General features: G+C 43.1%; 1 protein-coding gene across 8 annotated transcripts in view; it reads left to right on the forward strand.

The window, feature by feature from the left end:
• Window positions 1–27276, forward strand: part of adck1 (aarF domain containing kinase 1) — a 514542-nt gene that overhangs the window by 297856 nt on the left and 189410 nt on the right. For 7 of the 8 annotated variants that reach the window (XM_041215327.1, XM_041215330.1, XM_041215326.1 and 4 more), the window contains 2 exons: window positions 21108–21266; window positions 23239–23355. In XM_041215327.1, the coding sequence (XP_041071261.1) occupies window positions 21108–21266; window positions 23239–23355 (276 nt within the window). The remainder of the gene's footprint in view (window positions 1–21107; window positions 21267–23238; window positions 23356–27276) is intronic. The other variant, XM_041215329.1, reaches the window with a different exon arrangement.

A 27276-nucleotide genomic window follows, 5' to 3' on the forward strand; every position in this document is an offset into this window, starting at 1 on the left:
ACTGGAAAATAAATCTATCTGCAACTGAACCAGCTCTAGCTTCGGTGTTGAAACAGTGGTACAGCTTCACTGGAGTGTTGGGTCTGTAAAGGTTATTGCTGGGGTAAAAGTGAACGAGTGAGTTTGAATCATTTGTTCTCTTGGTGTCTGTTTGGAAATCTTTCCAACCTGTTTGTTATCTAGTGTAATATAATTAATGTTTCTTGTTTAATAAATGCTTTATCCTTTTGCTAAAAAGTTAACAGCCGGGCACTGTGGATCTGTTTAGTAAATACTCTCCATGGTTAATGAAAATAAAAATTATGATCTATCAAGCCAGGTTCTGTTCTTGGATCTGACTTGTCCACTAATAACACCAGCTGGGATCATAACAACACACCTATACCCAGTGCTTCCTGACACATCGAGTTCAAGGGTCAACACTCTATGCTGTTTCATATTCAATGAGGAATTTCTGGTTTCATTCTGACAGGATTTTTTTTTAAACCGGAATTTTTCTTTGTGCCTGTTATTGGGTTAAGAGATGTGAATGGTGAACAAGAGGAGGATTCTCTACCACTGTCAGCATCAAGCACACCGGGGTCACTTATAGAATTCATTGTTGCATACTCTGGGCTGCTTAGTATGCCAGAGTGATATTTTTTATTTATCACACCAAACATCCCTGCTGAGTGAAATACCCACTTTAGTGCCAAGTTAAGGGCATTAAGTTTCACACAAGACCAATGCAGCTGTGAGAGGGCATTTTCAGCTAATCATGCTGAGGGATTTCTGTGACCTCAATGCCAGAGGTGAAAGGGCAGTGTGGCCACCCACTGCACCCATTCTCTGATGATTGAAATGTTGCCTTTACCATTATTTGATAAAATGTTATGGCGGCACACTGCATTTCTGGCTGAACACAGTGAGAATGACCTCAAACACAGGTTGGAGTGGATGACGTTGAGTAACTGTGCAGAGATTTTAGACCCACATTTTAAACATTGTACTGTCCTCAAATCTGAAAAAAGGTACTTCAAAATGTAATCTTTAAGCATCCAAAGACCTTAAGAGAGACACGTTGCTGAAACTTTTTGTCTTGCACTCATCGGGACAAACTCAAGAATTCCAAATTTTAAACTATCACAATTTATACTATAGGAGAAAAGGGTGCTGATTGGTTGGCAAGTCAACTCTGTTTGGCAAATCAGCACCTTTTTCTTCTGTATTATGAAGTGTTGTGATTGCTTGAAATTTGGCCTTCTTGCTTTTGTCCTGATGAGTGCAAGATGGAAAACTTCAGCAACATGTCTCTCTTTTTAGCAACATTCAAGTTCTGTACTACCACATAGCTGTTAGCCAAAGACCTCGTGAGAAACAATCACAACATAGATATATATTGATCAAAATATCATTATTTTACGTGAGCCCTTTCCACTGGACACCACCCAATTTCCTTGCCATCCCTCATGCACTCCCATCACAACTCTATGCACTTTCAAAACTGGAAGTTTGTTTCGCTAGAGTATTTATCCTTGTGGTGTGATCCTGACCATTAGGACGGTGAGACAGGCTTTACTTGAACTGTGCTGGGACCAGCATCCTGGCGAATCAAATAACCCGGGCTTTAAACTAAATAGAGGGAGGGAGAGGGTTTTCTGGAGAGGGGATACCTAGGTTTATAAAGCAAAAGGATATGGCAGCATTGCAGGGCAGCTATTTAGGTAATGATACCCAGAGGATGACAGGAAAGGACAGAGTGTACAACATAAAAAACCAGCAGCAAATAGGGTCAAAGGGGAAAAAAAGGTAAAAAGGCAAAATTAGTGGCTCTTTACTTAAATGCACTTAGTATTCAAAACAAAATAAATGAATTAACGGCACAAATAGAGGTTAATGAGTATGATTTTATAGCCATGACGGAGACATGGTTGCAAGGAGATCAAAGCTAGGAACTAAATATTCAGGGGTAAGTGACTTTTCGAAAGGACAGGCAGGAAGGAAAGGGTGGTGGGGTAGCTTTGTTAGTACAAGATGGAATAAGTACAATAGCAAGAAATGATCTTGGATCAGAAGATGTAGAATCCATATGGGTGGTGGTAAGAAATAACAATGGGAAGAAGACACTAGTGGGAGTAATCTATAGGCCCCCTAATAGTAGCTATACTGTAGGATAGAGAATAAATCAGGAGATAATAAAGGCATGTAAAAAAGGCAGCACATTAATCAAAGGTGACTTTAATCTTCATGTAAATTGGGAAAAATCAAGTTGGCAAAGGTAGCCACAAGCAAGAATTCATAGTGTATATGGGACAGTTTCCTGGAACAATATGTTGTGGATCCAACCAGGAATCAGGCTATTTTGGATCTGGTAATGTGTAATATTGCAGGTTTAATAAATGACCTCATGATCATTTATTATCAAATGATCCCCTAGGAAACGGTGACCATAACATGGTAGAATTTAGCATTTAGTTTGAGAGTGAGAAACTTGGGTCGGAAACAACTGTGCTAAACTTAAATAAAGGTAATTACAAAAGAATGAGGGAAGAGTTGGCCAGAGTGGACTGGGAAAGGAGTTCAGCAGAAAAGACGGTTAATGAACAATGACTGGTGTTCATGATTCACAACATAGATATATCCCAGTGAGGAAGAAGGATTCTTGGAAGGATATAAACCAACCATGGTTAACCAAGGAAGTTAAGGATAGTATCACATTGAAAGAGAAAACATACATCATGGCAAAGATTAGTAGTAAGCCAGAGGGTTGGGAAAGTTTTAAAAAAAGCAAAAGATAACCAAACAAAATAAAGGGAGAAAATAAAGAGGGTAAGCTAGCAAGTAATATAAAAATGGACAGTAAGAGCTTCTTTAAATATATAAAAAGGAAGAGAGAGGCCAAAGTGAACATAGGTCCCTTAGAGAATGAAGCTTGGGAAATATTAATGGGGAGCCAGGAAATGGCAGAGGAGATGAATAAATATTTTGCATCAGTCTTCACAGTGGAAGACACTAACAGCATTCCAAAAATATTAAATAATCAAAGGGAAAAAGGTGGGGGAGGAAATAAGCACAATAACTATCACTAGAGAAAAAGTACTTGGGAAACTAATGGGCCTAAAGACCGATAAGTCCCCTGGACCTGATGAGTTGCATCCTAGGATATTAAAGGAAGGAGCTACAGAGATAGTGGCTGCGCTAGTAATCTTCCAAAAATCCTTCAATTCTGGAAAAGTCCCAGAAGATTAGAAAACTGCCTATGTAACACCCTTATTCAAAAAGGGAAGAAGACAAATAACAGGAACTATAGGCCAGTTAGCTTAACATCTGTCATTTGGAAAATGTTGGAGTCTATTATAAAGGATGTAATTGCAGAGCATTTAGAAATGCGTAATTGAGCAGAGGTCAGCATGGTTTCATGAAGGGGAAATCACACCTGACAAATTTATTATAATTCTTTGAGGAGGTAACACGCTGGATAGATGAAGAGAGACCAGTAGATGTAATATATTTGGATTTCCAAAAGGCATTTGATAAGGTACTGCACATAAGGCTACTTAATAAGGTAAGAGCCCATGGTGTTAGGGCTAGTACATTAGCATGGATAGAGGATTGGCTAACTAATGGAAGACAGAGAGTTGGGATAAGGGGGGCATCTTCAGGATGGCAACCTGTAACTAATGGAATGCCACAGGGATCAGTGCTGGGTCCACAATTATTTACAATATATATTAATGACTTGGATGAGGGATGAGGGAAGTACTATCGCCCAGTTTGCGGATGACAAAGTGGGAAGGCAAGTGGTGAGGATGACACAAAGAGCCTACAGAGGGATATAGACAGGTTAAGTGAGTGGGCAAAAATTTGGCAGATGGAATATAATGTGGCAAAACGTGACATTGTGCACTTTGGCAGGAGGAATAGAGGAGCTGAATATTATTTAAATGCAGAAAGACTGCAGAAAGCTACAGTACAGAAGGATTTGGGGGTCCTCGTGCATGAATCACAAAAAGCTAGCATACAAGTTCAGCATGTAATAGTGAAGGCAAATGGAATGTTGGCCTTTAATTCAAAGGGAACGAAATTTATAAATAGGGAAGTCTTGCTAAAACTATATAAGGCATTAGATAGACCACACCTAGAACGTTGAGCAGTTTCTCTCCCCTTATCTAAGGAAAGATATACTGGCATTGGAGGTAGTCCAGAAAAGGTTCACTAGATTGATCCTGGGTATGGAGGGATTTTCTTATGAGGAGGGGTTGAGTGGGTTGGGCCTGTACTTATGGAGTTTAGAAGAATGAAAGGCAACCTTATTGAAACATATAAGATTCTTAGGGGGCTTGACAGGGTAGATGCTGAGACGTTTTTCCCCTTGTGGGAGAGTCTAGGACCAGAGAGCATAATCTCAGAGTAAGGAGTCGCCATTTAAGACAGAGATGAGGAGGAATTTCTTCTTAGAGGGTAGTGGATCTGTGGAATTCTTTACCGCAGAGTGTTGTGGAGGCTGGATCATTAAGTATATTCAAGGCTGAGATAGACAGATTTTTAATCAGTAAGGGAATCAAGGGTTATGGGGAAAAGGCAGGAAAGTGGAGTTGAGGATTATCAGATCAGCCATGATCTCACTGAATGGCAGAGCAAACTCGATGGGCTGAATGGCCTACTTCTGCTGCTATGTCTTTTGATCTTTTGGAAGGGAGGAGAGGAAGATGTGGTGAGGAACAGGCACCGTGATGGATTGGCAATTGTGCTTCCCAAAGTCATTCAATCTGTTGAATCTTGTTAGGCATAGACTTGGATACTGGCCACTGAGTTGAGGGGGAGAGTCTACTGTCCGCTGCCTGTAGAACTTTATCCCAGCAAGAGTCAGCCCCTTCAGTGAAAGGGAGGTGGTGGAGAAAGAGAGGGCAGGGGAGGGCGGTATCATAGGGACGCATATGCTTGTGTTATGGAATAAAGCTGGGGTGTACTTGCTAAATCCTATTGGGCAGTTGTCAGGACTCACTGAAGAAAGAAATAAGTCAGGAAAGTCTTGCATTTCTGTAGCGCCTTCCGGGACCTCAGAATGCCCCAAACCACCTTACAGTCAAGGAAGCAATTATGAAGTGTAGTCACTATTGTATGTAGGAAACACAAGCAGTCGATGTGTGCACAGCAAGCTCCCACAAACAGCCATGAAATATTAATCAGATAACCTGGCAGGGATTTTCCAGCCCCACCGTGCCAGGACCCGGGAGATTCGGCGACCCAGCCAGAAGCCCATCGACTTTCAGCAGGACCGAATGATCCCGGTGACCGGCGGGGCCGGCAAACCCCACCCTCGGTTTCAGAGATGCTGATTATTGGCCAGGACACTGGGGAGAACTCTTGTGCCAAAGTGTTTGCTGAATGCCTTGATATAGGGAAACACAGACGAAATGCTGCGGCTGCTGGAAATCTGAAACAGAAAATACTCAACAGGCCTGGCAGCATCCGCGGAGAGCGGAAGAGTTAACGTTTCAGGTTGATGACCTTTCAACAAAACTGGCAAATGTTAAACGCTTTTAAAGCAAGAGCTGAGGAAAAGAAGGTGGGGAAAGAGCAGAATTAAAGATTTGTGGTATGGTGGAGGGTGAGAGTGATTAAGTGACAAAAACTGATGATGGCACAAGGCAAAAAGAGACAAGCATAGAGATAAAAAATGGCACCAGAGGAAGTGTACACGGTTACATCAGAATAACAGAGGACAGGAGAAGCAAGGAAAATCTTGCAAAGGGAAGGGTCCCCTGGCCTGGGAATGTGGCGGACAAAAGCTTTCGTGCCGCAGTTCCCATGTGTGGCTACATTTTGAAGTTGTCACTGTGTTTGTCTTTGACATCATGGCCCTCTCCCCACAAGAGTAAAGACGCTGTCTCTTTCCAAACCTGCCTGGTGCAAGCTTTAAAAAGCAACCACGTACTTCGGGTTATAATGACGACCTTGTTTCCACCCCCCCCCCCCCCCACCCCATCCCACCCCCCCCTCCCGGCCTCACTCGCCGCAGGTTTGAAATGAGAGATGGCGCATTTCAAACACGGCACTTTAACAGGGATTAGTGCCCTCCTCATTGACCTGAATGTATGAGCGATGTGTGATCAGCGCCTGCAGGGCATCATGTAAATTCTGCAAATGTGCTACTTCCAGGAGCTGGTGTGTTGCCCGAGCAACAATCTCCAGATGTATCGGCTTTCATGAAATGCCGGGCAGTGCAGGACCATTAGGAGACTCTCACTTGACCTGCAGGACATTTCTCACAGCTTCATCTCAACTAGGTGAAGAGAATAAAGGAAGGTCAGCAAAATAGGGCGTGATATAATCATCAGATTGATCAGTGTGGGGGGGATTAAACTGTGCATGTGTTGAAAGCATTAGTAATCCTTTCGGTGCCACAGAACTCAGCCTTTGTGTTCTGTCCATGCATGTAGAGTATTTCACATGGCAGACCACAACAGCAGTTTACATTTATATAGCACCTAAACATAGTAAGATGCCCCAAGGGGCTTAGCTGGTGCGTAATCTGACACCGAGCCAGACAAGACAATATTAGGACAGGTCAATGAGTATTTTAAAGGAGGATAGAGAGGGTATAGGGAGGGGAAGGAATTCCAAAGCTTCCACCCCAGGCAGCTAAAACATGGCTGCCAATAGTGGAACAATGAAAATTGGAGGTGCGCAAGAGGACAGAATTAGGGGAGCACAAATATCTCAGGGGGCTCTGGGGCTGCAGGAGGTTACAGAGGTAGGGACGGCCAAGGTCATCGAGGCATTTGAAAACAAGGATGAGAATTTTTAAAATGGGGTGTTGCTGGACCAGGAGCCAGTGTAGGTCAATGAGCACAGAGGTGATGGGTGAATGGGATTTGGTGTGACTGTAAGAATGGAATCCTTTAAGCCCGTTTGAATACTGACCTGTAAGTGAAGATTCCTCCTTGCCTCTTTCAGCAGGCAGCGCTTGATCCAATGTACCTATCAGTTGTAACTTATACTTTGCTTGGAGACATTGTGAGTTTGACTTGTAATTTGCAGATCGTGTTGCCAGATTCCATTCTGTATGTGGGCTTTTCCAAAGGTAACGTGGAAGTGGTTGAAGGAAAGACTTGCATTTCTCCCACACTTTTCATGACTTCAGGACATACCAAAGCACTTTACAAATGAAGTACATTTTGCTGTGTCATCACTGTGAATATATGGATGAAGGGAGAGGACTGTGTTAGATGATAATGGGCGTTAGCAGTGGCTGAATCACTTTTTTGGTTATTGGTATTTATTGTCACTCCATGCAGAAAACCAAGCCTTTTGGCACTTGATTTCAACAGTAAAATGTCAGCTTGTTCCTGAAAACTAATTCCACAGGAACAATTCCTGAGCAATTTCTGTGCACGTTCACCTGCAACTCTTCCTGTGTGAGGGTAAATGAGAAATGATCTCACTGAGAATGGAAGCGAGGCAAGAAACTCTCCACTATCAGCCATTCTATTTAGTGTCTTCAGCACTGATAGGTCAGATGGTATCACAAGAGATGGCCGATGGGTGTTGCAGACAATTCGGAATGGATCATAGAGTCACTTTTAAACTTTAAGCAAAACTAATAGCCAATGCATGTCTACCTATCCTTGACCTTCTTTTCCCGTTTCAACTGTCCGAGCTGAAGCTTACACCTAAGTGCTGCTTTGAGTTCCTCTCTTGGAAGTTTGGCAGTCTCCACTTCTACAAGCTCCCTGAGTTAATCTTCTGTTTTGGCTTCTTGAATCTTATAAGCTCCCTGAGCTTATCGGCTGTGCCTAGGATTCCCTTGAGCTTTACTTAAACACCACCTTTGGTTGCAAGAGCCAGCTAGGCTCTAATGTCACTCAATCCAAGTAAAGTCCCTTGTTGGTTTAAACACTTTCTGCAAATTTACTTAAATGGCTGATTTTCCATCATTCTTACTTGCTGTTGTTTCTCCTTCTCCCTCTTACTCATTATTCAAATAGGTAGTTTTGTTATTGTTAACCCCATCCCTTATCTTTATGAAAGTGCATCACCTCCATTAGCACTCTGAAGCTTTAGTAATACCTTAAAACCTGGTTGTAACCCAGGGTTTCTAGCCCATTTTTTGTTTTAATTTCCCTTAAAACTGTTTTCAAAAGTCCGTGTTGAAATTACCAAACTCCTTCTCCTGTGATGTTGTAATGTTAGTGGACTGACATGAGGATCTTCTCACCACCTTTAAATACGCACCAACAGGTGAGATTTTCCCTTTAAGAGAGATCACAATATTGTGACACCCTTTTTAACTAGGCTCAGATGTAAAGTACAAATCGTCCTGTTCTCATTTTGCTTCAGTGCATATTTAGTTTGCGAGACATATTTGAATATTAATCCAGCTGCCACATGTGGACAAGTTAATTAATTTTGACACTGTATGGCCCTGGTGTGCACCATTCTGTGGCTTTAGTCCGGAGCTGCAGGATCATCTATCCCCTATCCCCTGACCACACAACTAACCTCTCTCACCAGGCCCCACCCCCCAACCCCCTCGACCACCCAACTAGAAACCCGGACTCCACACCACCCCCTCTGACCATCCAACTAACCCCGTACTCCCTGATCCTCCCAAACCTCCAGACACCTCCTGGCCCAGTCCCCCAACACCCAGCTTCACCACTCCCCCCCATTCCCCCCACCCCCAGCCTTCCTATCCCCTGACACCATCACCCATCCTGCCCTAGCCCCTCACGCACTTACCTTGTCTCCTGTCAATGTGGCTGGGACATTTAAACTTAACCGTCAGAGCAGGGGTGAAGCTGGGGGTTGGGGGACTGGGCCAGGAGGCATCTGGAGGTTTGGGAGGATCAGGGAGTAGGAGGTTAGCTGGGTGGTCGAGGGGGTTGGGGGGGTGGGGCCTGGTGAGAGGGGTTAGTCGTGTGGTCAGGGGACAGGGGATAAACGATCCTGTGGCTCCAGACTAAGGCATGTAAAAAGGAGCTGAGTGGCAATCTGACAGTGATTGCTACTCCACGCAAGATTTGACCCAATGTAATTCTTTATAATAAAGAAACCCATCTATCGAAGGAGTAAGGTCCTGATTGGAACAGGCCCCGCTGTCCCAATTAAAAGAAGCTGTAGGGAACCACTGACAGTGTCGGTTAGTCAGGGGGTTTGTCAGATGGTTAGGGGGTGGGGCTGTTGGTTGTGTGCTTGGGGATCGAGTATTAGTATAGTTACCCAAGAGTTAGAATTGGTTTTAATCCTTCTAACTTTTCCTAGGTAACCGTTCTGCTAAAAGTCGGAACCATCCAAAGTCTCTGACTTTAAATCGGAGTTTTGGAGGGTTCAGGTGCAGGGTAATCGCAATTCCCGAGCAGTCTTTGCCTGGGGGCCTCCAGGAGCCCTGAGCTCATCCTCAGGGGTACCTCGGGGGGAACAGCTTGGAAACAAGACCATTTGGCCCATCCAGCCCATCCTGGCATTTATACTCCACTTGAGTCTCCTCCCATCCTTCCTCATCCAATTCTGTTGGCAAAAGCCTCAATTCCCTTCTTCCTCAGATGTTAAGCACACCTATACTTTCATTTCAACCACTCAGTTCCACATTCTCACCAACTCTCTGGGTAAAGAAGTTTCTCCTGAATTCCCCATTGATGACTATTGTATAATGATGGGTTTCTAGTTTTGTTCTTCCCACAAACAGACACACCCTCTGTGTCCACACAGTTAAAATCTTTCATAATTTTAAAGACCACTATTAGGTTACCCCTCGGCCTTCCCTTTTTAGCCTTCTCATTATTCTCAAAGTCGCATCCCCCAGTTATAGAAAAGATCCCAGTGAACATGCCGTGACATTGCTGTCACTTTCAAAACAACATCAAGCACCTGCTCCAGTTGAAATGTGAACCAAAACCGAAAATGCTGGAAAAGCTCAGCAGGTCTAACAGCAGCTGCGGAGAGAGAAACACAGTTGACCTTTCGAGTCCATCTGACCCTTCTTTAGAGCTGAAATTTATACTGTTTAAGGGGGTTGGGACAGGTGGAGCTGGATAGTAGGCCAGCGATTGGTGGGGACAAAGGAAGGATTGACAAAGATGTCATGAACAAGTTTTGGTAAACATCTTGTGAAACACCAGGAGGGAAACAGAAGGTAATGAAGCTGAACAGGGCAAAGTAGACAAAGGGAAATCCTGTCGGAGAGAAGAGCAGTACTTCTTCAAGGTAAGCATTCCTGGAAGCGAAGTGGCAGTGAATTAAACGGTAAGATAAAAGCAAAATACTGCGGAAGCTGGGAATCTGAAACAAAAACCGAAAATGCTGGAAAAACTCAGCAGACCTGGCAGCGTCTGTGGAGAGGGAAACAGAGTTGACATTTCGAATTAAATGCATCTCCCCTTTAAGAGGCGCAGCCTGGCCTTAAGTTGTACAAGCTAACTTTAATTTGTGCTAAGCCTCTCACCACTTAGCGCTGGCCGTGCACTGCAATCTTTGCACTTAATAGACCGCACAACGTTCCTGCATCAGAAGCAATGGGTGCGCTGTAATCCCACATCCTGATCCTTGTGCCTGTTTTTCATCCCTGTCCAATTTTATCTACTCTTTCTTCATCAAAACAATGGCCAGTAGTAAGTGCACGTTTTAATAGCTCCGGCTGTTCGTCAAATTGCCATGCGCTTCAGCAGAGGTGTGAATAGCAGGCCATTCTTGGAAGTGAATGATATGTGTCAATACTTCATCTACACATTTTGCTTCCTCTGCACCTTCTTGCAGTTTTGGTCCCTGTGTTTAAGAAAGGATATACTAGCATTGGAGGCAGTTCAAAAGAGACTTACTAGGCTGATTCTTGGGATGAAGGGGTTGACTTATCAAGAACGGCTAAACAGGTTAGCCCTTCATTCATTAGAGTTCAGAAGAATTAGGGATTATCTTATTGAAATGTACAAGATTCTGAGAGGGCTTGACAGGGTAAATGTTGAGAAGATGTTTCCACTAGTGGGGAATCTCAAACTAGGGGACATAGTTACAGAATAAGGGGACACTCATTTAAAAGTATTTAAAGAGGAGGTCGATAGATTTTTGAAATATCAGGGAGTTGAGGGCTATGAAGAGCTGGCATGAAAGAGGAGTTGAGGCCTGGGGCAGATCAGCCATGATCTTATTAATTGGCCCATTCCTGCACCTATTTCTTATGTTCTTATGCATGCCCTATGCGGTCAAATCTAGTCAGTATTGACATGATGGGCTGAATAACCTCCTTCTGTGCTGTAACCATTCTATGATTCCATTCCATGCACTCTTTCTTATGGAACTTCTTACCTTCCTCAGTCTTGCTGCAAACCGCCCAGTGTCCGCTCCCTCTTTTACAGCGAGATCCAGTGATTGTTCAGTAAAAGGTTATTTCAACACTTCTGACATGGGCAGTAACTCTCACCCCTCTCAGGACGCATTTTATTTTGTAGCCCTATTCATTTGCAGGCTTTAATTAAATTCTGTTTCGCTTGTTCACATAACAATGTGGATTTGCCCTTAGTGAGAAAGCAATATATTGCAATTATTTCACCTTTTAAAAAAAATACCAGAGAGGTTACTAATTGTATGTGAAATGATTTGTGGTTCGGTTCAGTGGGGGATTTACTGAAAGGTTTCTGCAGTGACTCCAGACACCTGCTTCAATACCTTGTAACCCTACCCAGCTTTAAATCGAAAGCTATTGCTTGCAATTGAATAAATCAAATGTTGGTTGTGGATTCTGTTCAAGCAATGTGGGTCCCACCCGCCAGTTGGAGAACTGGTGGGAATACCGCGCCACCTCCCAATGCAGGCCCACCGCAATTAAGTGCCCACCAGGCACTTGACTGGTGAGCATCAGGCCTCCCACCCAATTAAGGACCCTGGAGGGCAGAAACCCCGATCCCTGGCCAATCAGAAGCTCACTGCTGCAGGCAGTGCCACCAGGAGCTGTGACTGCCGTCGGTAATGCACTGAGACCGCAGGATCGATGCTGGATCCTAGGACACAGGTAAGTGAGGCAGGATTAGGGTCGCAGGGAGGGGCTCACCAACGAGGATGTGGGTCGGAGGAAAGGACGGGGCTGGCTTTTAGCTGCCAGAATTTGCTGCCCAGAAACAGGCCATTTGACCCAACTGGTTGATGCTGGTTGCTATGCTCCGCACAGCCCTCCTGCCACCCTTGCTCCATCTAACCTTCACAAAATTATCCCACCTTATCAGCTGGCTTGGCATTGGTCTCACTAATAGCCCAAAGAGTGCAGAGGAGCTTAATCTCCATCCCCTTCACTACCGATTTCTCAGCCGTCTGCTGCAGGACGCTCCTGTTCAGCTGTGTAGACAAGAAGTACAAGTTATACTTATCTCTGCATATATTGCCCACCCCCCTTTGAACCGAGCATTACTGCTGTTTCTTCATGATAGTCACTTCGTAATCATTTATCACCTCTTGGAACAGCACTCTCGTTTTCAGAAGAGCGTGCTGTGTCTTTGTGATAGAAAATAGATTAGTTTTGTTTCTCAAAAGAAGATGCTATCTTCGCGTTGTTAAAAAAAAAATTCCAAAAGCAGTTGCTGGCAAAATAAAAAAAACCTTGGGGTGCCGCGGATTTGAATTTTTATTAAATCAGACATAACCGCCACTTAAAATGCAAAATTTATAAAATGACATGCAGGGACAGAAGAGAAATCAATGCAAGCCTCTGCAGAGTCCAAAAAGACACTCAGTGGATTAAGAGCGAACACAGTCTTTGTACTTGGGTGGTTTACATAGAAGCTTGGAAGATTCAAAGGCAATGCTGTGTCTTTTTTCTCCCTCCTTGAAGTTGCCACTTTAAACAAAGTTCTCCAAATCTTGTGTGTAACTCAGTGAGGCAAAGAGAAAAGGGATGAAATTTCAATCAGAGAGCAAGCTGGTAGCAACTTCTTTGCAAATTGGTTGTTTAACCAGTTCCTTTTGTAGATGCCACATCAGACTGAATTTTAATTTTAAAAAAAAGTTAATGTTTGAAAAGTTCCTCGTAGGTATCATTGCTTCATGTCCAACCGATAGAACTATCAGGAAAGACTGATCAGGCTGCGTGCGGCTCCTCTCTGTAGAAAAGCGAAGGCTGAGAGGTGACCTGATTTCGGGTTTTGAAATGGTAAAGATGGGTTTGAGGGAAATTTCCCGACTTGCCAGATCCTCCTCGGTAAAAAGTACCCTGAAATGCGCGATTTTTCACTCTGAGGGGTGGGGAGAAGGGAGGGCAGGTGCGGTTGTGGGATAGAGTTGGGCCCACCAACCCTGGTAGCAGAGCATGGACAGCCACGGGCAAGTGCTGAGGCGAGCAGGTTCTCTGGGGCTTTGTCCTAGTTGTTTTAGAAGTTGTTAGGCCCTCTAGCTCTTGCCCCTCATTCCCTCTCAACCTCTAAACAGCCCCTGGCCCCTTATACCCTCCATGCAAACTCATGCCCCCTACCAATCCACCATGGCCCCTCATACCCTCTGCACCACCTCGTAGCCACTCATCCAGTATGCAATATGGGCAGACCTCAGGAACCATGTTGTGATGATAATAAAAAGCTTCTCACAATGTAATACAGCTTTCACTCCTACATACCTGATAGTGAAAAATCTCTGATTCGTAAAAATCCATTCAAGACTTTTAAATCTCCTCAAGTAGTTAGTGTCTTATAAAAATAACCAATCAATCGGTAGCCACATCAAAGGCAGCTAATCCTTTAATAGCATCTTTAACCTCTCAACCAAACTGTGAACTCAGGAGTTCCAGTTGAGATAATTGTAGCTTTTGAAACTAAGCCAAGCATTCATAAGTTATAATAATAGCCCTTTGGGAAATTCAACAAATTGTATTGAAACTGCATGACCAGGTGCTACTATTTTTTTCTAACCTACACCTGTCAATCTATATAGTTCAGATAAGGGTTCTTTAAATCTCACTGACAGCTGCAGCCTCTATTTTTTAAAATTTGAAGAGAGGGGAATTTTAAAAAACCTTCAGAACATGACAGTTAAACAAACCTTATCTATCCTTCAAGAGCTTTTACATCTACTCCATCAAATTGTGATTCCCACATTGCAGGTTAAGGCCCTTGAAGCTGCCAAACTCAGTACTGAGTTCAAATGGCCCTCCTGAGTTCGGGTTTCCCATCTGTGTGAATCACACCCTGCTTCCTTTCCCCTACCAGCAAAAACTGGATCTGTTAGAAAGGAGAGCGAGACTTCGACATCCGGGTCAACCCACCAATTTTAAAGATCTGTGGAGACTTTGCGAAAATCCATTCCAAAATGTTTCCACTTGTGGGGTCTCCAAAACTAACAACCATGCATATAAGATAGTCATTAGTAAACCCAGTAAGGAACTCGGATTTACCTAGTGAGTGGTGAGAATGTGGAACTCCACACACAAAGGGTAGCTGATGAAGTTGCAGCCAATCTTTACTCCATCTTACATTTATTTACAGAGTGAAACATTACAAGCGTATACCTCCTAACAAACATACTGCAGTTTCAATAAGTGTCTTAAGTGCTGTAGTCTAGGTACATCCACGCTGTATAGGCACACCCATGGTGCTGCTTGGAAGGGATTGTGACCTAGCAACAGTGATATAATTCCAAGTCAGGATGATATGTGATTTGGAGGGGGAGCTTGCTCTCAAGTTGCTGATGCCTCTGCCCTTCTGGGTGGTAGAGGTCACGGATTTGGAAGATGCTGTCAAAGGGGCCTTGGTGAGTTGCTGCATCTTATAGATGGTACACACTGCTGTCACTGTGTGCCAGTGTGGAGGGAGTGAAATTGCTCTGTAGATAAATATATCAGCCTGGCAGAACAGGCCTGAGAGGCCGAATGGCCTACTCCTGTTCCTACATTCCTAATTTTCACACCGCAAGGCCCCATGACAGGTTTCCTCCGTGATATTGGTTGAGGGATAAATGTTGGATAACTCCCCTGCCCCTCTTTGAATAGTTCTGTAGGACCTTTAACATGGACATGGAGGGATTTTGGTTTAACATTTTCAAATACGAATATAGTACTTGCTCAGATTTGTCATTCTGAATTACACGCAGAAGTCCCGAAGTCGGATTTGAAATAGAATTCTCCAAATATTCAAAAGTGATTGTGCTGACACTGAGACTGCATTTCCACGTTAGAAATCCACTTTAGACAGTGCCAGCACACAAATTCACAGTGCAGCCCCTCATTTAACTATGTAGCACTTTTTGATACAAAAGATGCTCCCATTGAGTAAATACTTGGTGAGCTGTGCTACTGAGCCATTCTGAGCTGTAAGGCCCCAACCTCAGCTCACCTGCTGCTGAAACCCTCACCCATGCCTGACCAGTTTCCCACATTCTACCCTCTGTAAACTTGAGGTCATCCAAAACTCTGCTGCCAATGTCCTTACTCGCACCAGATCCCATTCACCCATCCCCATGCTTGCTGGTCTACCCCTTGTTAAGAAATGCCTGAATCTTATAATACCCGGCCTTGTTTTCAAAACCCTCCATGCCCTTCCCATTTCCTATCTCTGTAATTCCCTCCAGCCCTATAACCAATGTTCTTGTTAAGCTTCTTGGGTGCTTCACCATGCAGCTGCCTAGAAGGTGCAGCACAGGCCTTGTCCCGTGATATATACCGAGCGTGTGTAACTGCAAGATAATGTAAAGGAATTGTGCATTGAAAAAAATCTGGCAGCGCAGAACCAAATAAATTTTAAAGCTAACATTGCCAGCAACCCACACCCGCTCCACCTCCACCAGTTCTGGCCTGTTGAACATTCCCAATTTTAATGACAGCATTATTGGTGGCTGTGCATTCAGCTGGCTAGGCCTGAAACTCTGGAATTCCCATAACCTCCTGACCTCTCCCTCTTCCTTAATGTCCTTTAGGGAAGGAAATCTGCCATCCTTACCTGGTCTGGTCTACATGTGACTCGACCCACAACAATGTGTTCGACTCTTAAATGCCCTCTGAACTAGGGCAACTAGGGATAGGTAATAAGTGCTGGGCTGGCCAGCGACGCCTACATCCCATGAACGAATTGAAAAAAAAGCACGCACCTTAAAGCTTACTTCTTTGACCAAGATTTTGGCCATCTATGTTAATATCTACTTATTTGGCTCGGTGTCAAATTTTGTTTGATAGTGCTCCTTTGGAGCACCTTAGGACATTTTACCACATTAAAGCGCCATCTCTAAATGCAAGCTGTTGGAGGAGGGGATGCTCATGGAGCCTCGTCCGCCTGTTAGTTACTCATCACCATTCAGGGCTGGGTGTGGCAGGGTTGCAGCATGACATAGAATAGCAGATAACCCAATTAATGGACCAATAAATCTCAGATTGCAACTTTATCACCCGTTTTCCTCTCAACAACAACAGCCTGTATTTCTATAGTGTGCTTAACATAACAAACCACTCCAAGAAATCACAGAACCATACGACGTAGAATGAGGACATTTGTCCTGCTGTGCCTATCCTAGCTCTCGGAAAGAGTGACATGATTCGTCCCAATCGCTTTGCTCTTTTCCAGCAGCACTGCAATTTTTTTCTTTCCAAGTATTTGTCAAATTTTCTTCTTGAAAGTTACTATTGAATCAACTTCCACCATCCTTTTGGGCAGCGCATCCCAGATGATAACAGCTTGGTGCATAAAAAAAAATCTTCTCATTCTCCACCCCCCCCCCCCCAACCCTTGTTCTTTTGCCAATTATGTTAAATCTGCATCCTCTGGTTCACAACCCTTGTGCCACTGGAAACAGTTTCCCCCTACTGACACCATCAAAAGCTTCTGTTAAATAATATTCTCTGCTGTAAGAAGAAGAATCGCAGCTTCTTATCTTTAGCTACCTTAACATTGCCCATGACAAACTGGAGTCTTTTGAAAAGCATCACACCCTCCTGTGCTGGGGCCTCAATTCAGGCTGTTAGGTTACTGGCAAACAGTAATATGTAGTCAGTGCATGTAATTGGGAAGTGACTGCTGACTACTCCCAGTCACTGACATGACCCGCTCCCAACAGAGCATAATATTAGTCGAAGTCAAAACATCAGCAGAAGACCCTATGCCCCGCATGGTGAATATTTTTGTTCTGCAATGTGTGGAATATTTAATAAACTGTGCAATAAAATGGATTGTGAATGATTACTCACTTAGATTTCCTGACTGTTGGGGATAATTGATCAAGCTGTGACCTTTAAGAGGAAAAAAATATTGCCCCAAATCAATGCACTGGCATACACTTCCATAACCTTTATGGCAACAATTTATCACTGTAGCCTAAACAACAACATATATTTGTATAATGAAATCCACCGGCCAGTTAATGATTGTGGAACTGAAACAAAAAGGAACCGTGTTGGTTGATATTGGGGCCATTAATTAAATGAGTATCATTCCAGAATCAAAGCAATGGCATAAGTTTTCAGAAACACGACAGTCTTAAAGGTTAGTTGTGGAGGTTTTGTTAAAGGAGTTATAAACCGCCATTAAAATCAATAAGCCTTGAGCAGTTTTATGCTGTGATTGCAGTCATTTTGAAAATTTGATCATTTACAACCCTTAGCAGAGCTACCATTTTGGAATCAAATCCCTGAACCAGAAAACTATCCCAGTATTTGCTAAGGTATGGAGGTAGCACATGTTCACCTTTTTAAAGAGGTGCATTGCCATTCGAAAATGTTTGACAGACAGATGCAAGTAAGTTTGCACAGTGGAGTGGACCTGTGGAGGAGTGGGTTCCACTAAAACTAGTTTAATGTGGGAGGTATCTAATCTAAATGAAGAGAGGACTGAAGATCATTGGGTTTAAGGAGTGATCAAATGCCCCATGATGAGATGACATTTTAACTGTGCTGCTGGATTTGAGTTGGAAGTAAAGGTTGTGTAGTGGAGATATATGAATCAATGAGCAGATAGTTTGAATTTTTGTTTCAATACCCTTTGGAGATCAGGGAATGCTTGTGCAGAATATTCCCTCAGGACATTGTGTAAGCCAGGATGGGTCCATGAGAGTGCAGAGTTGATATGGACTGCAGAAGGAATGAGCTGGTTGACCTGACTGGCTGAGCTGTCCTGTCCTTTCACATAAGCATTTTGTTTGTTACCTGTAGTATAACAGGATGATATATATGAAGTTGAAAACTATTTTTGCATTGTCAATCCTGTGTTGAAGGGTTAATTTTCTGTATCTTCTCCATTCCTTGGACAGTCCCTCTATAAAACAACTATGGACACACACAGCATAAAGAATGAGATTTGTAAACTCCCCCTGTAAGTATTAATTTCGTCAGGTCAGATGCGTGTTTTTAATTATCTGCTCTTGCGATGTGGTAATGTTGGCAAGGCTGTGCTCATTGCCCATTTCTAATTGTCATCAGGAAAAGGTTGTTGTCCTTATCCTGAAATTTATGCAATGGTGTTAAGAAGGTAACTCCAGGATATTGAGTCAGTGACAATGAAGGCATGGTGAAATATGTCCTAGTCAGGGGTCGGTATATGACTTGGAGAGGAACTTGGTGTTCCCATGTTCTAGAGGGCAGAGAGTAGGGATGTGCTGTTGAATTAACCTTGGTGAGTTGCTGCCGTACATCCCAGTAGGTGACATAAACTGCAGCCACAGTGCAATGGTGGTGTAAGGAATGGATATGGAGTCCAGTGATAGGGACACTGATCAAGAATACTGCTTTCACCTGGATAGGCTGGAGCTTCTTGAGTGTTGTTGAGGCTGCAGATGAGTGGGGAGTATTTGATCACCAGACATGATTTGAACCTTGTAGATAATGGAGAATCTTCAACTGGTTAGCAGGTGAGGCAGTCATCGCAGAGTACTTAGAATGTATCATGATCATCTAGCCATATTTGTAAAAATGACTGACTAAGTTTAACTTCTGGTCAGTGGCAATGCCCCAAAAATCATGATGGTGGAAAACTTGCTGATGGTGTTGCCGTTGAAGGCCAAAGGTACTTGATTGGAATTCTTCTTTTTCAAGATGGTTACTGCACTGTAGTGTGAATGCTACCTGCTAGTTGCCAGCCCAAATTTAAATGTTGTCCAGCCATTACATTGGGCTGCTTCATTATTGTAGTTATGAACAGAATTGAACACTGGGTGACCATCAGCAGTCAACCCCATTCCTGACTTTATGATGGAGGATGGCCATTGATGAAACTGCTAGAAATAGAGGACCTTCCCTGAGGAACTCTAGAGCAATGACCTGGACTGTGGTGACAAGCCTCTACGATAGCCATTTTCCTTTGTGTTAGGTATGACTCTAGCCATCAGATTATTTTCCCTTTGACCTCTCCCCCTCAATCCCCCCACATCCATTGACCTCAATTTTTTCTGGCATTCTTTGGTGCCACACTTGATTAACTGTTGCATTGATGGTGAGAGCAGTTACTCCTGCCTCCCCTCTGGTACTCACCTCTTCCACTCATCTCTGGGTCAAGGCTGTGATGAGGTCTGGAATCAAATGGTTCTGGATGAGTGTTGGAGGAGCAGGTCGGTACTTGCCAAGATCTCTCTGCTCAGCAGAGTGTTGACTGTAAATGTAAATAGCCAGCTCCAATGATGCTTACTGCTGGCTGCCATTTTTCTGGCCTACCTTGACAGGCTGAGAACTCGGCCCATGTAGCCCAGATATCCAAGATCACAAATGCCAGGCACTTAGTAAACATATAGATTTAATACCTTGCTGACAGGAATTCTCTGTAAAGCTCTCAGCACCTTCCATTTCATTGTGGTCAAAAACATAAAGCCACATTCCTATGAATTAGTGTGTTTACAAACCAGTTGTTGACTGTAGATTGATTCCTGGGATGAGAGGACTGTTCTATGAGTTTTCTTGAGCGTTTAGAAGGATGAGTGGTGATCTCATTACACCACATAACATTCCAGAGGGTAGATGTTGAGAGGCTGTCCCCCTGGTTAGAGAAGCTAGGACAAGGATTCGTAGTCTCAGGATAAGGGATTGGCAATTTCGGGCTGAGATGAGGAGAAATGCTTCATTCAGAGGATTGTGAATCTGTGTATTTGTGAATCTTCTCCAAAGAGCCATGGATGCTCTTATTGAGTGTATTCAAAATAGAGGTCTATAGATTCTTGAGCCTCGAAGGCAATCAGCGGATATGGGGACAGGGCTGGAAAATGGAGTTGATGTAAAAGTTCAGCCATGATCTTTTTGAAGATGGAGTAGACTTGAGGTGTTGAATGGCCCACTTCTGCTATTTATGTTCTTGTTTATGACACAACCCCAGGGGAGTACTTCCTGCACATGCTCAGTTGCAGTTTCAGTGTCAGGGTCACCTGACAGTATTAAAACAAACAAGTTGGTTTGACACAGACTAACAGTATAGCTCAAATTATCCATTTTTTAGGAACACACTCCACTTGCCTGGATGAGTGCAGTTCCAACAACACTCAAGAAGCTTGACACCATCCAGGACGAAGCAGCCCGCTTGATTGGCACCCCATTCACCACCTTCAACATCCACTCCCTTCATCACTGACAGTGGCAGCAGTGTGTACCATCTACAAGATGCACTGCAGCAACTCACCAAGGCTCCTTCGAAAGCACCTTCCAAACCCTCTACCACCTAGAAGGACAAGGGCAGCAGATGCATGGGAACACCACCACCTACAAGTTCCCTCCCAAGTCTCATACCATCCTGATTTGGAAATACATCGCCGTTCTCACTGTCACTGGGTCAAAATCCTGGAACTGCCTCCCTAACAGCACCGAGGGTGTAGCTACACCACATGGACTGTGGTTGTTCAAGAAGGTGGCTCACCACCACCTTCTTGAGAACAATTAGGGATGGGCAGTAAAATTGCTGGCTTAGCCAGCGATGCCCCCATCCCATGAAAGAATAAAAAGGTCTTAACCAATTGCGAGTTCTTGTGTTTAGACAATGACACATGCGCAGTTTTTTTTGTCAGTGAAGGAAGTCATGAGCAACAGCTCTCTTGCACACTCCAGAATGAATTCCATAATGAAATACAAAAGGTTAAGTATATTGATGTCCCTAGATTTGTCAAGCAAAGGCAAGGGGAAAAGAAGGTTTCCTTTAAGGTCTTATTGCAGAACATGCAACACTGGCACCGATTGTAATACAGAATTCTATTAACAGACTCTAGTTCAAGGCGTGTCATGGATGTTCCCCGACTTCAGTTTTGCTTGGCTGGTTGATGAAGCAAAGAAAAACACTCCACTAGAACTGGACTTCCTGAAAGAGGGCCACAATACAGAGGAGGTGGCTAACATGCTCAAGCACTTTCACTTTCTTAAGGTATGAATTTTAGAGCTATATTAGGTCTCCAACCTAAATGTAGTTGGCACTAATTGGGAAATGCCCCATCAGCCACAAAGGATCTTTTTATTTATATAAAACCCTACTTCGTTTTGTCACCATTTTGCTGCCTTTACTCTGAAAGTGAGCCATTTGTGGGCTGCTCCCTATGGAATTAAAACAGAAAAGGATTATTTGGTAAAGTGATAAAGTTATCTGCTGAAACATTCCACGTTTGAAGTACAGGCCAGGCCGCGGGATTGTGCTTCTGTTACACGATAATGGGTATCGAAATAAGAGGATAGAGCAGATGAATACATGGCTGGAGAGATGGTGCAGGACATTGGGATCGATTCTGGGGGAAGCAGGACTGGTACTGGGCCAGATGGGAACGTGCACCAGAATGGAGCTGGCAGGGCGGTTTGCTGGTGCTATTTAGAAGGTTTTAGATGAACTTGGCAGGGTGATGGGAACCAGAATGTAGCATTAGAAAAGAGTAACAAGATGCACAAAGGATTGGAAGAGACTGATTACAAAATAGTAAGGTATTACATAGGGTCAGAGTAAGGGAATGCAATACAATCTAAATTAGGTTTATAGTCCATGTATGTAAATGCATGAAGCGTGATAAATCAGGTTGGTGATCTGTAGGCACAAATAGCCACATGGGAGTATGATGTCATAGGCAGAGATCTAGCTAAAAAAAGGGCAGCACTATATATTCCTGAATACAAGTTGTTCTTGAAAGATAGGAATGGTTTGTGGGGATGGCACCATTGATTCAGGAGAATATAACAGTGCTGGAGAGAGAGAGAGCTGTCCTGGCTGGTGGGTGGGGGGAGAGGGTGGGGGGGGGCGTTGGTGGTGGCTGCTGCAAATGGCCTCCTTCTGTTCTGCAACCATTCAATGATTGACACTGTAATTTAAAACTGGTAAAATAGTTTTGTGTTAGCTCCAAACGGCTATTGTATCACCCGTCGACTATTGAATGAACCCAGGTCTTTATTCAAAATGCCTCTGCTTAAAATACATTTCTCAGAAGAGTAGCAATCCCAGCAGAGCAGTCCTGAGTGAGGAAATATTGGGAATGAGATTTAGAAGCGTAGTTTTCACTGATGCCTCTATATTCCCAACAGTTTCTCCACATCTATCCTTTTATATCTCTTGATTCTCACTCCTGATCCTCATTTGATTCCTTGGCCTCTCTCTCCTGAAGTTTTTTTTTGTCCATTTAGTTTGCTTCAGTCTCTCCGCTCACTCTGCACAGCCATCCTACAGCAGCATGCCTCTATTGCCGTGAGAATCCCTAAAACCTGTTTCATACTTTTGATCTAGAAAATATATTGTACTCGTGCTTCGTACAGCACTGGTCAATTTTAATTTATTCAAAATCAATTTTGCCATCTGGAAAATTAAATTACCTCATGAAACTGGAATCCACTTGCAGCGTGACCTCTGAACTGTAACCAAAAATGGAACCATTTTGTGAATGTGGGGAACTACTTTAAATCATTTGTTTTTTTTTAATTTCCGTCTGCTTCTCACAATGGGGCTGGGAATAAAAACTGAGTTTTTAATGATGATTCATTTTATTAACCGTTTGCTTCCTTCAAGTGGTTTGCCTTGCCAGGCCTGACACCTGAGTCTTCCAATTTTTCAAACAGCTGGTTCAAGCTCTATATTGTCTTTTACTTCATTCCCACACTGCCTCTACCAGGAGGCATCTCCCCCACACCACCCCCCTCTGCATCCACCTGTTCCTAGGCCTCAGTGCAGAGGAAAGAGACTTCCTAATGACCAGTTTCAACACATTAACGATGAAGACATTTGATAACACAGTCGGCTTGTATAACACAGCCTGTGCATTAATAAAGTCAGGGGCCAATATTTCAGGAGCTGCAAAAGTCTCTTGTTTGGCTGCTGGATTCCAGAAGATATTGATGCTGATCTGTCCTGTTCCTCAATCCCAAAGGTCCCTAAAATTCATTGGGAACTGTCAACCAGTCGTGTCCTGACCATGGAGTTTATGGAAGGCGGTCAAGTAAATGACAGAGAGTACATGAAGAAAAATGGCATTGACGTGAATGAGGTAAGGACTAGTTGGGTCACGTAGCTTGAAGGGAGGGAACTTGATCTGCTTTTTATTTTCCATGATTAGCGGTGTGGATTATTACCTTTTAATTGTTCTACACGTTTCCAGATGATTGTGGTGCTTAATGTGTATTTAACAGTGGGTGTTCTGCATTATTCCTTCTGCTTTTCTTACAGTCATGTGGGTGAAGAAAAACGATCCTTTATTCATTTTTCAAGCATTGAAAGGAGTGGATCAGAAATTTGTTCGCGTTAGTTTTTTAAAAAAAAAATTTACTTCCCTTCTTTTGAATCTGTTTTAAGGTAGAGCGGGAGCTCGCAGCCACATTCAGGTATGTAGGCAGCTAGCGGGCCTACGAACCTTGATGGGGAAGGTTCCCCCCTCTCCAATGTGCTTCTGGACCCTGTGTAGTTCTGCCCTGGGATCAGTAATCTATAAGATCTACCCCCAGGGTCTTTGTGCAACAGTTTGGCGTGCTGATTTCTTTGCATTTTTATAGTGCCTTTCACACAGTGTAATGTACCAAGGTGCTTCACAGGAATGGAAGCAGGCACAATTCAACACTAAGCTACATATAGATATTTGAGCAAATGACTAAAGATATGACCAGATGGGTTTTAGAGAGCATTTAGAGGAGAGAGAGGGAGCAAATGGAGAGTAATAGGATAGACAAAAGCCATTTGCCCTTTTTGCTACATCTAAATGTGGATTATGCTTCAAACACAAAGTGCTTTGGAACATTTTACTATATAAATTAAAGTTGTTCCTGCTCAGTCTCATTTGCAGCACCATATTGCGTATTTAGCACAACGCCCAAAATCTCCTGAAGGACCTGATCAATCACAGCCCTAGGCTGGAAACCCTACCACGAGTTGCAGAGAGAGAGAGAGAGAGTTCAGTTACCTGGCATCTTAGGAAAAGACTGACACTCAATGTGCAATTAGCGCAAGTAGGGTTCTTAGCCCTGGCTGAATGTATCACTGGAGTTTTCATCACATGACCTTCTGCCTCCATCTGCCCCATTCATGGTATGTTAATTGCATTGTTAAGATAAAAACAAAAATAAAAATACCTGGAAAATCTCAGCAGGTCTGACAGCGTCTGCGGAGAGGAATACAGTTAACATATCAAGTCCGTATGACTCTTCAACAGAATGTGCTTCTGTTCTGTTCATTTCTGTTGAAGAGTCGTACAGACTCGAAATATTAACTGTATTCCTCTCCGCAGATGCTGTCAGACCTGCTGAGTTTTTCCAGGTATTTTTATTTTTGTTTTTGTTTTGGATTTCCAGCATCCGCAGTTTTTTGCTTTTAACATTGTTAAGATACTCAGGTGAAGGCTTTTGTTTAATTAAGTACCTGGAGCACATATAAAGAGAGACCACTGGGACACAGGGGTAATAGGTAGGAAGCAGTCATATGTAATGCTGCATTCTGTAAATAAACCTATTATCAAGAAAGTATTCATGTCTAGTTTCATACTTCACCAACTGGCTTGGGATTGAATTGACATGCCCTTCCCCCATGCTCTCCTCATTGGTCACTGAACATGTCCATCCTTGCAGTGCCTCGCTTGCCCCCATCCAATTAAAAAGCGGAAATGACTCTTCGTGGGGTGAATTTTGCCTGTCAGTAAAACAGCCTTTTTGCCCAGATGCAGTATTTTTACAACTAATAAACAGAAATGTTCAACAAAAATTAAACACACAATTTTACCTTAGTGCTCCGTTGATTTTTATTTTAACGGAGTTTCTTATAGCAGAGTTTTGAGGATTTTTAAAAAATTCCAGGATACTCCAGGCCAATTCTGGAGGGTTGGCAACCCTAAGCATGACTCTGGTTGTGGAAATAACAAGCGTTAGAAATCATATTTGCTCCTCACTCATAAAAACAGAGGGAGAGTTGGAGCCAGAGACTGGAAAGGCAATGATGCTTTTAAAAACTGTGATGTGAAAGCTATCTACAATTTTCTTTGCTCAAAGCTCTTCCAGATATAGAACAAGAATTCAAATTCCAAGATACATTTGTCTACGTTTTGAGGTTCAAATGTATTAGAAACCTTCCTTGTGAATTTCTGATGTTGTCCAAATTCCTCAGTTAGGTCACAAACTAGTAATTAGCCCCTGACATCTAAGATTGAATAGATAATGTCCTATGGGGATTGAATGGGCCAGTGGATTAGTGCTTAGTGCTTATGTTACTAGACCATTAATGCACAGGCCGAGATTAGAAATTCAGTCATTGTGGGTTCAACTCCCACCATTGCAGTTTGAAATTTCGAAAAAAATATAGAAAATGCTGGAAATACTCAGTAGGTCAGGCAGCATCTCTGGAGAGCTAATGTTTCAGGACAATGACCTTTCATCAGAACATGAAGATTTTGAAGTCAGTTTAAAAAAATCTGGGAATTAAAAAAAGGCTGGTATCAGTAAAAATGACCATAAAGTTCTCCTTAACCTTACCATGGTCATATAGTCCACTATCAACATCCTGAGTGTCACATTGACCCGAAAATGAACTGGACCAGCTTCAAAGATAATGTGGCTTCGAGAGCAGAGCAGAGGTTGGATATTCTGTGGCTTGCTCCAAAGCCTTTCCACCATTGACAAGGCAGGAGTGTGACAGAATTTTGTTACGGCCAGATGAGGAGGTGTGAACTGGCTCCCCTCGATTCAGCCTCCTCTATTGGCCACAACAAAGGTTTTCACATTTCTTTTCCCCGTGGATGCCCTTTTCCAAACCCCAATGTATCTTTTACTATCTAGGCAGTGAACAATAAGGAGCCAATCACGAGGTTTCCTTGAGTTGAAGAAAGAACTGTTAGCTACTAAACCCGAGGGGGAAATATTTTTTAAAAGATGCAATGTTACACACACACAAGCATCAAAAGTAAGGAAAGTTAGAGTCTAAATAAAAAATTAAAAGAACATACAGTTAAGTCCTTTGCTTGTCCTTAGGATAAAGATTGTTGAATGTTGCGATTGTTTAAGTTAGCTGGTTCCTTTAAAATCCCGGAGTTGAATTGAAGTCCATGCAACAGCATTTGCTGGAGACAATTTCCCTTTTTTTAATCCGTCTTCCAAAAACCAGTGAGTTTCTCCTGAGGTTCTTCCTCATGGACATTCACTATCTGTTGTGCTGGAATTTTAGACTATAGAAATAGGGCCTTAACTTAAGAGCGAGAGGAGAGACAGATTCCTTACTGCTCCATTAGCAGCTTCTGAAGACTCGTCTCTTGTGAGTTTTTTCAGCTGTACATCAAGAGATTTCAAAATGGTTTCTTGAGTCATATAACCACCTTCTTCCACAATGATTTCATAAAGGACTTGTTTATCTGGTGTCTCAATCTGGCTTTCCTTCTATGGCTCATTAGCTTCTGAAGGAGTCGTGATCTATTATGATGACCCTGTTCCAAGTAGCTATTATCTTGGTAGACTCTTGGTCTCCACTGGAGAGGTGAGCTTATAAAGATACAAATGAAATGCCCCATTCCTTTCAATAGTTCCTTTTTGAAATGGACCTTGACACCTCCAAGTGTGAAATTCCATGAGCAATGTGTCAGGGCATATCTGCAGTGCAATCCATTTCGTAACTTTCCAGAAATGGTCAACTTATAATTCCAGACATCAGGTGACTCATGGCAGCCATCTTTAGTCAGTGTCCTTTGTCTTTAAAAAAGGGGTCCTTTTTAAACAGTCCGTCATGCGTTTGGTTAGCTGGTGAAGTTATAGGTAGCTATAGCTCGGTTACAATTTCCCATTGTCATGACAATATCTCCACTTACTTGGATGAGCACAACTCCGCTAACATTCAAGAAACTCATTACCATCCGAACAAAACAGTCCTTGTGTTTGGCACCCATTCACCACCTTAAACATACACTCCCTGCACCATCAGCTCAATGTTGCTCCAGTGTGTA

The sequence above is a fragment of the Carcharodon carcharias genome, chromosome 20 (assembly GCF_017639515.1).
Source record: "Carcharodon carcharias isolate sCarCar2 chromosome 20, sCarCar2.pri, whole genome shotgun sequence".
NCBI classification, from domain to species: domain Eukaryota; kingdom Metazoa; phylum Chordata; class Chondrichthyes; order Lamniformes; family Lamnidae; genus Carcharodon; species Carcharodon carcharias.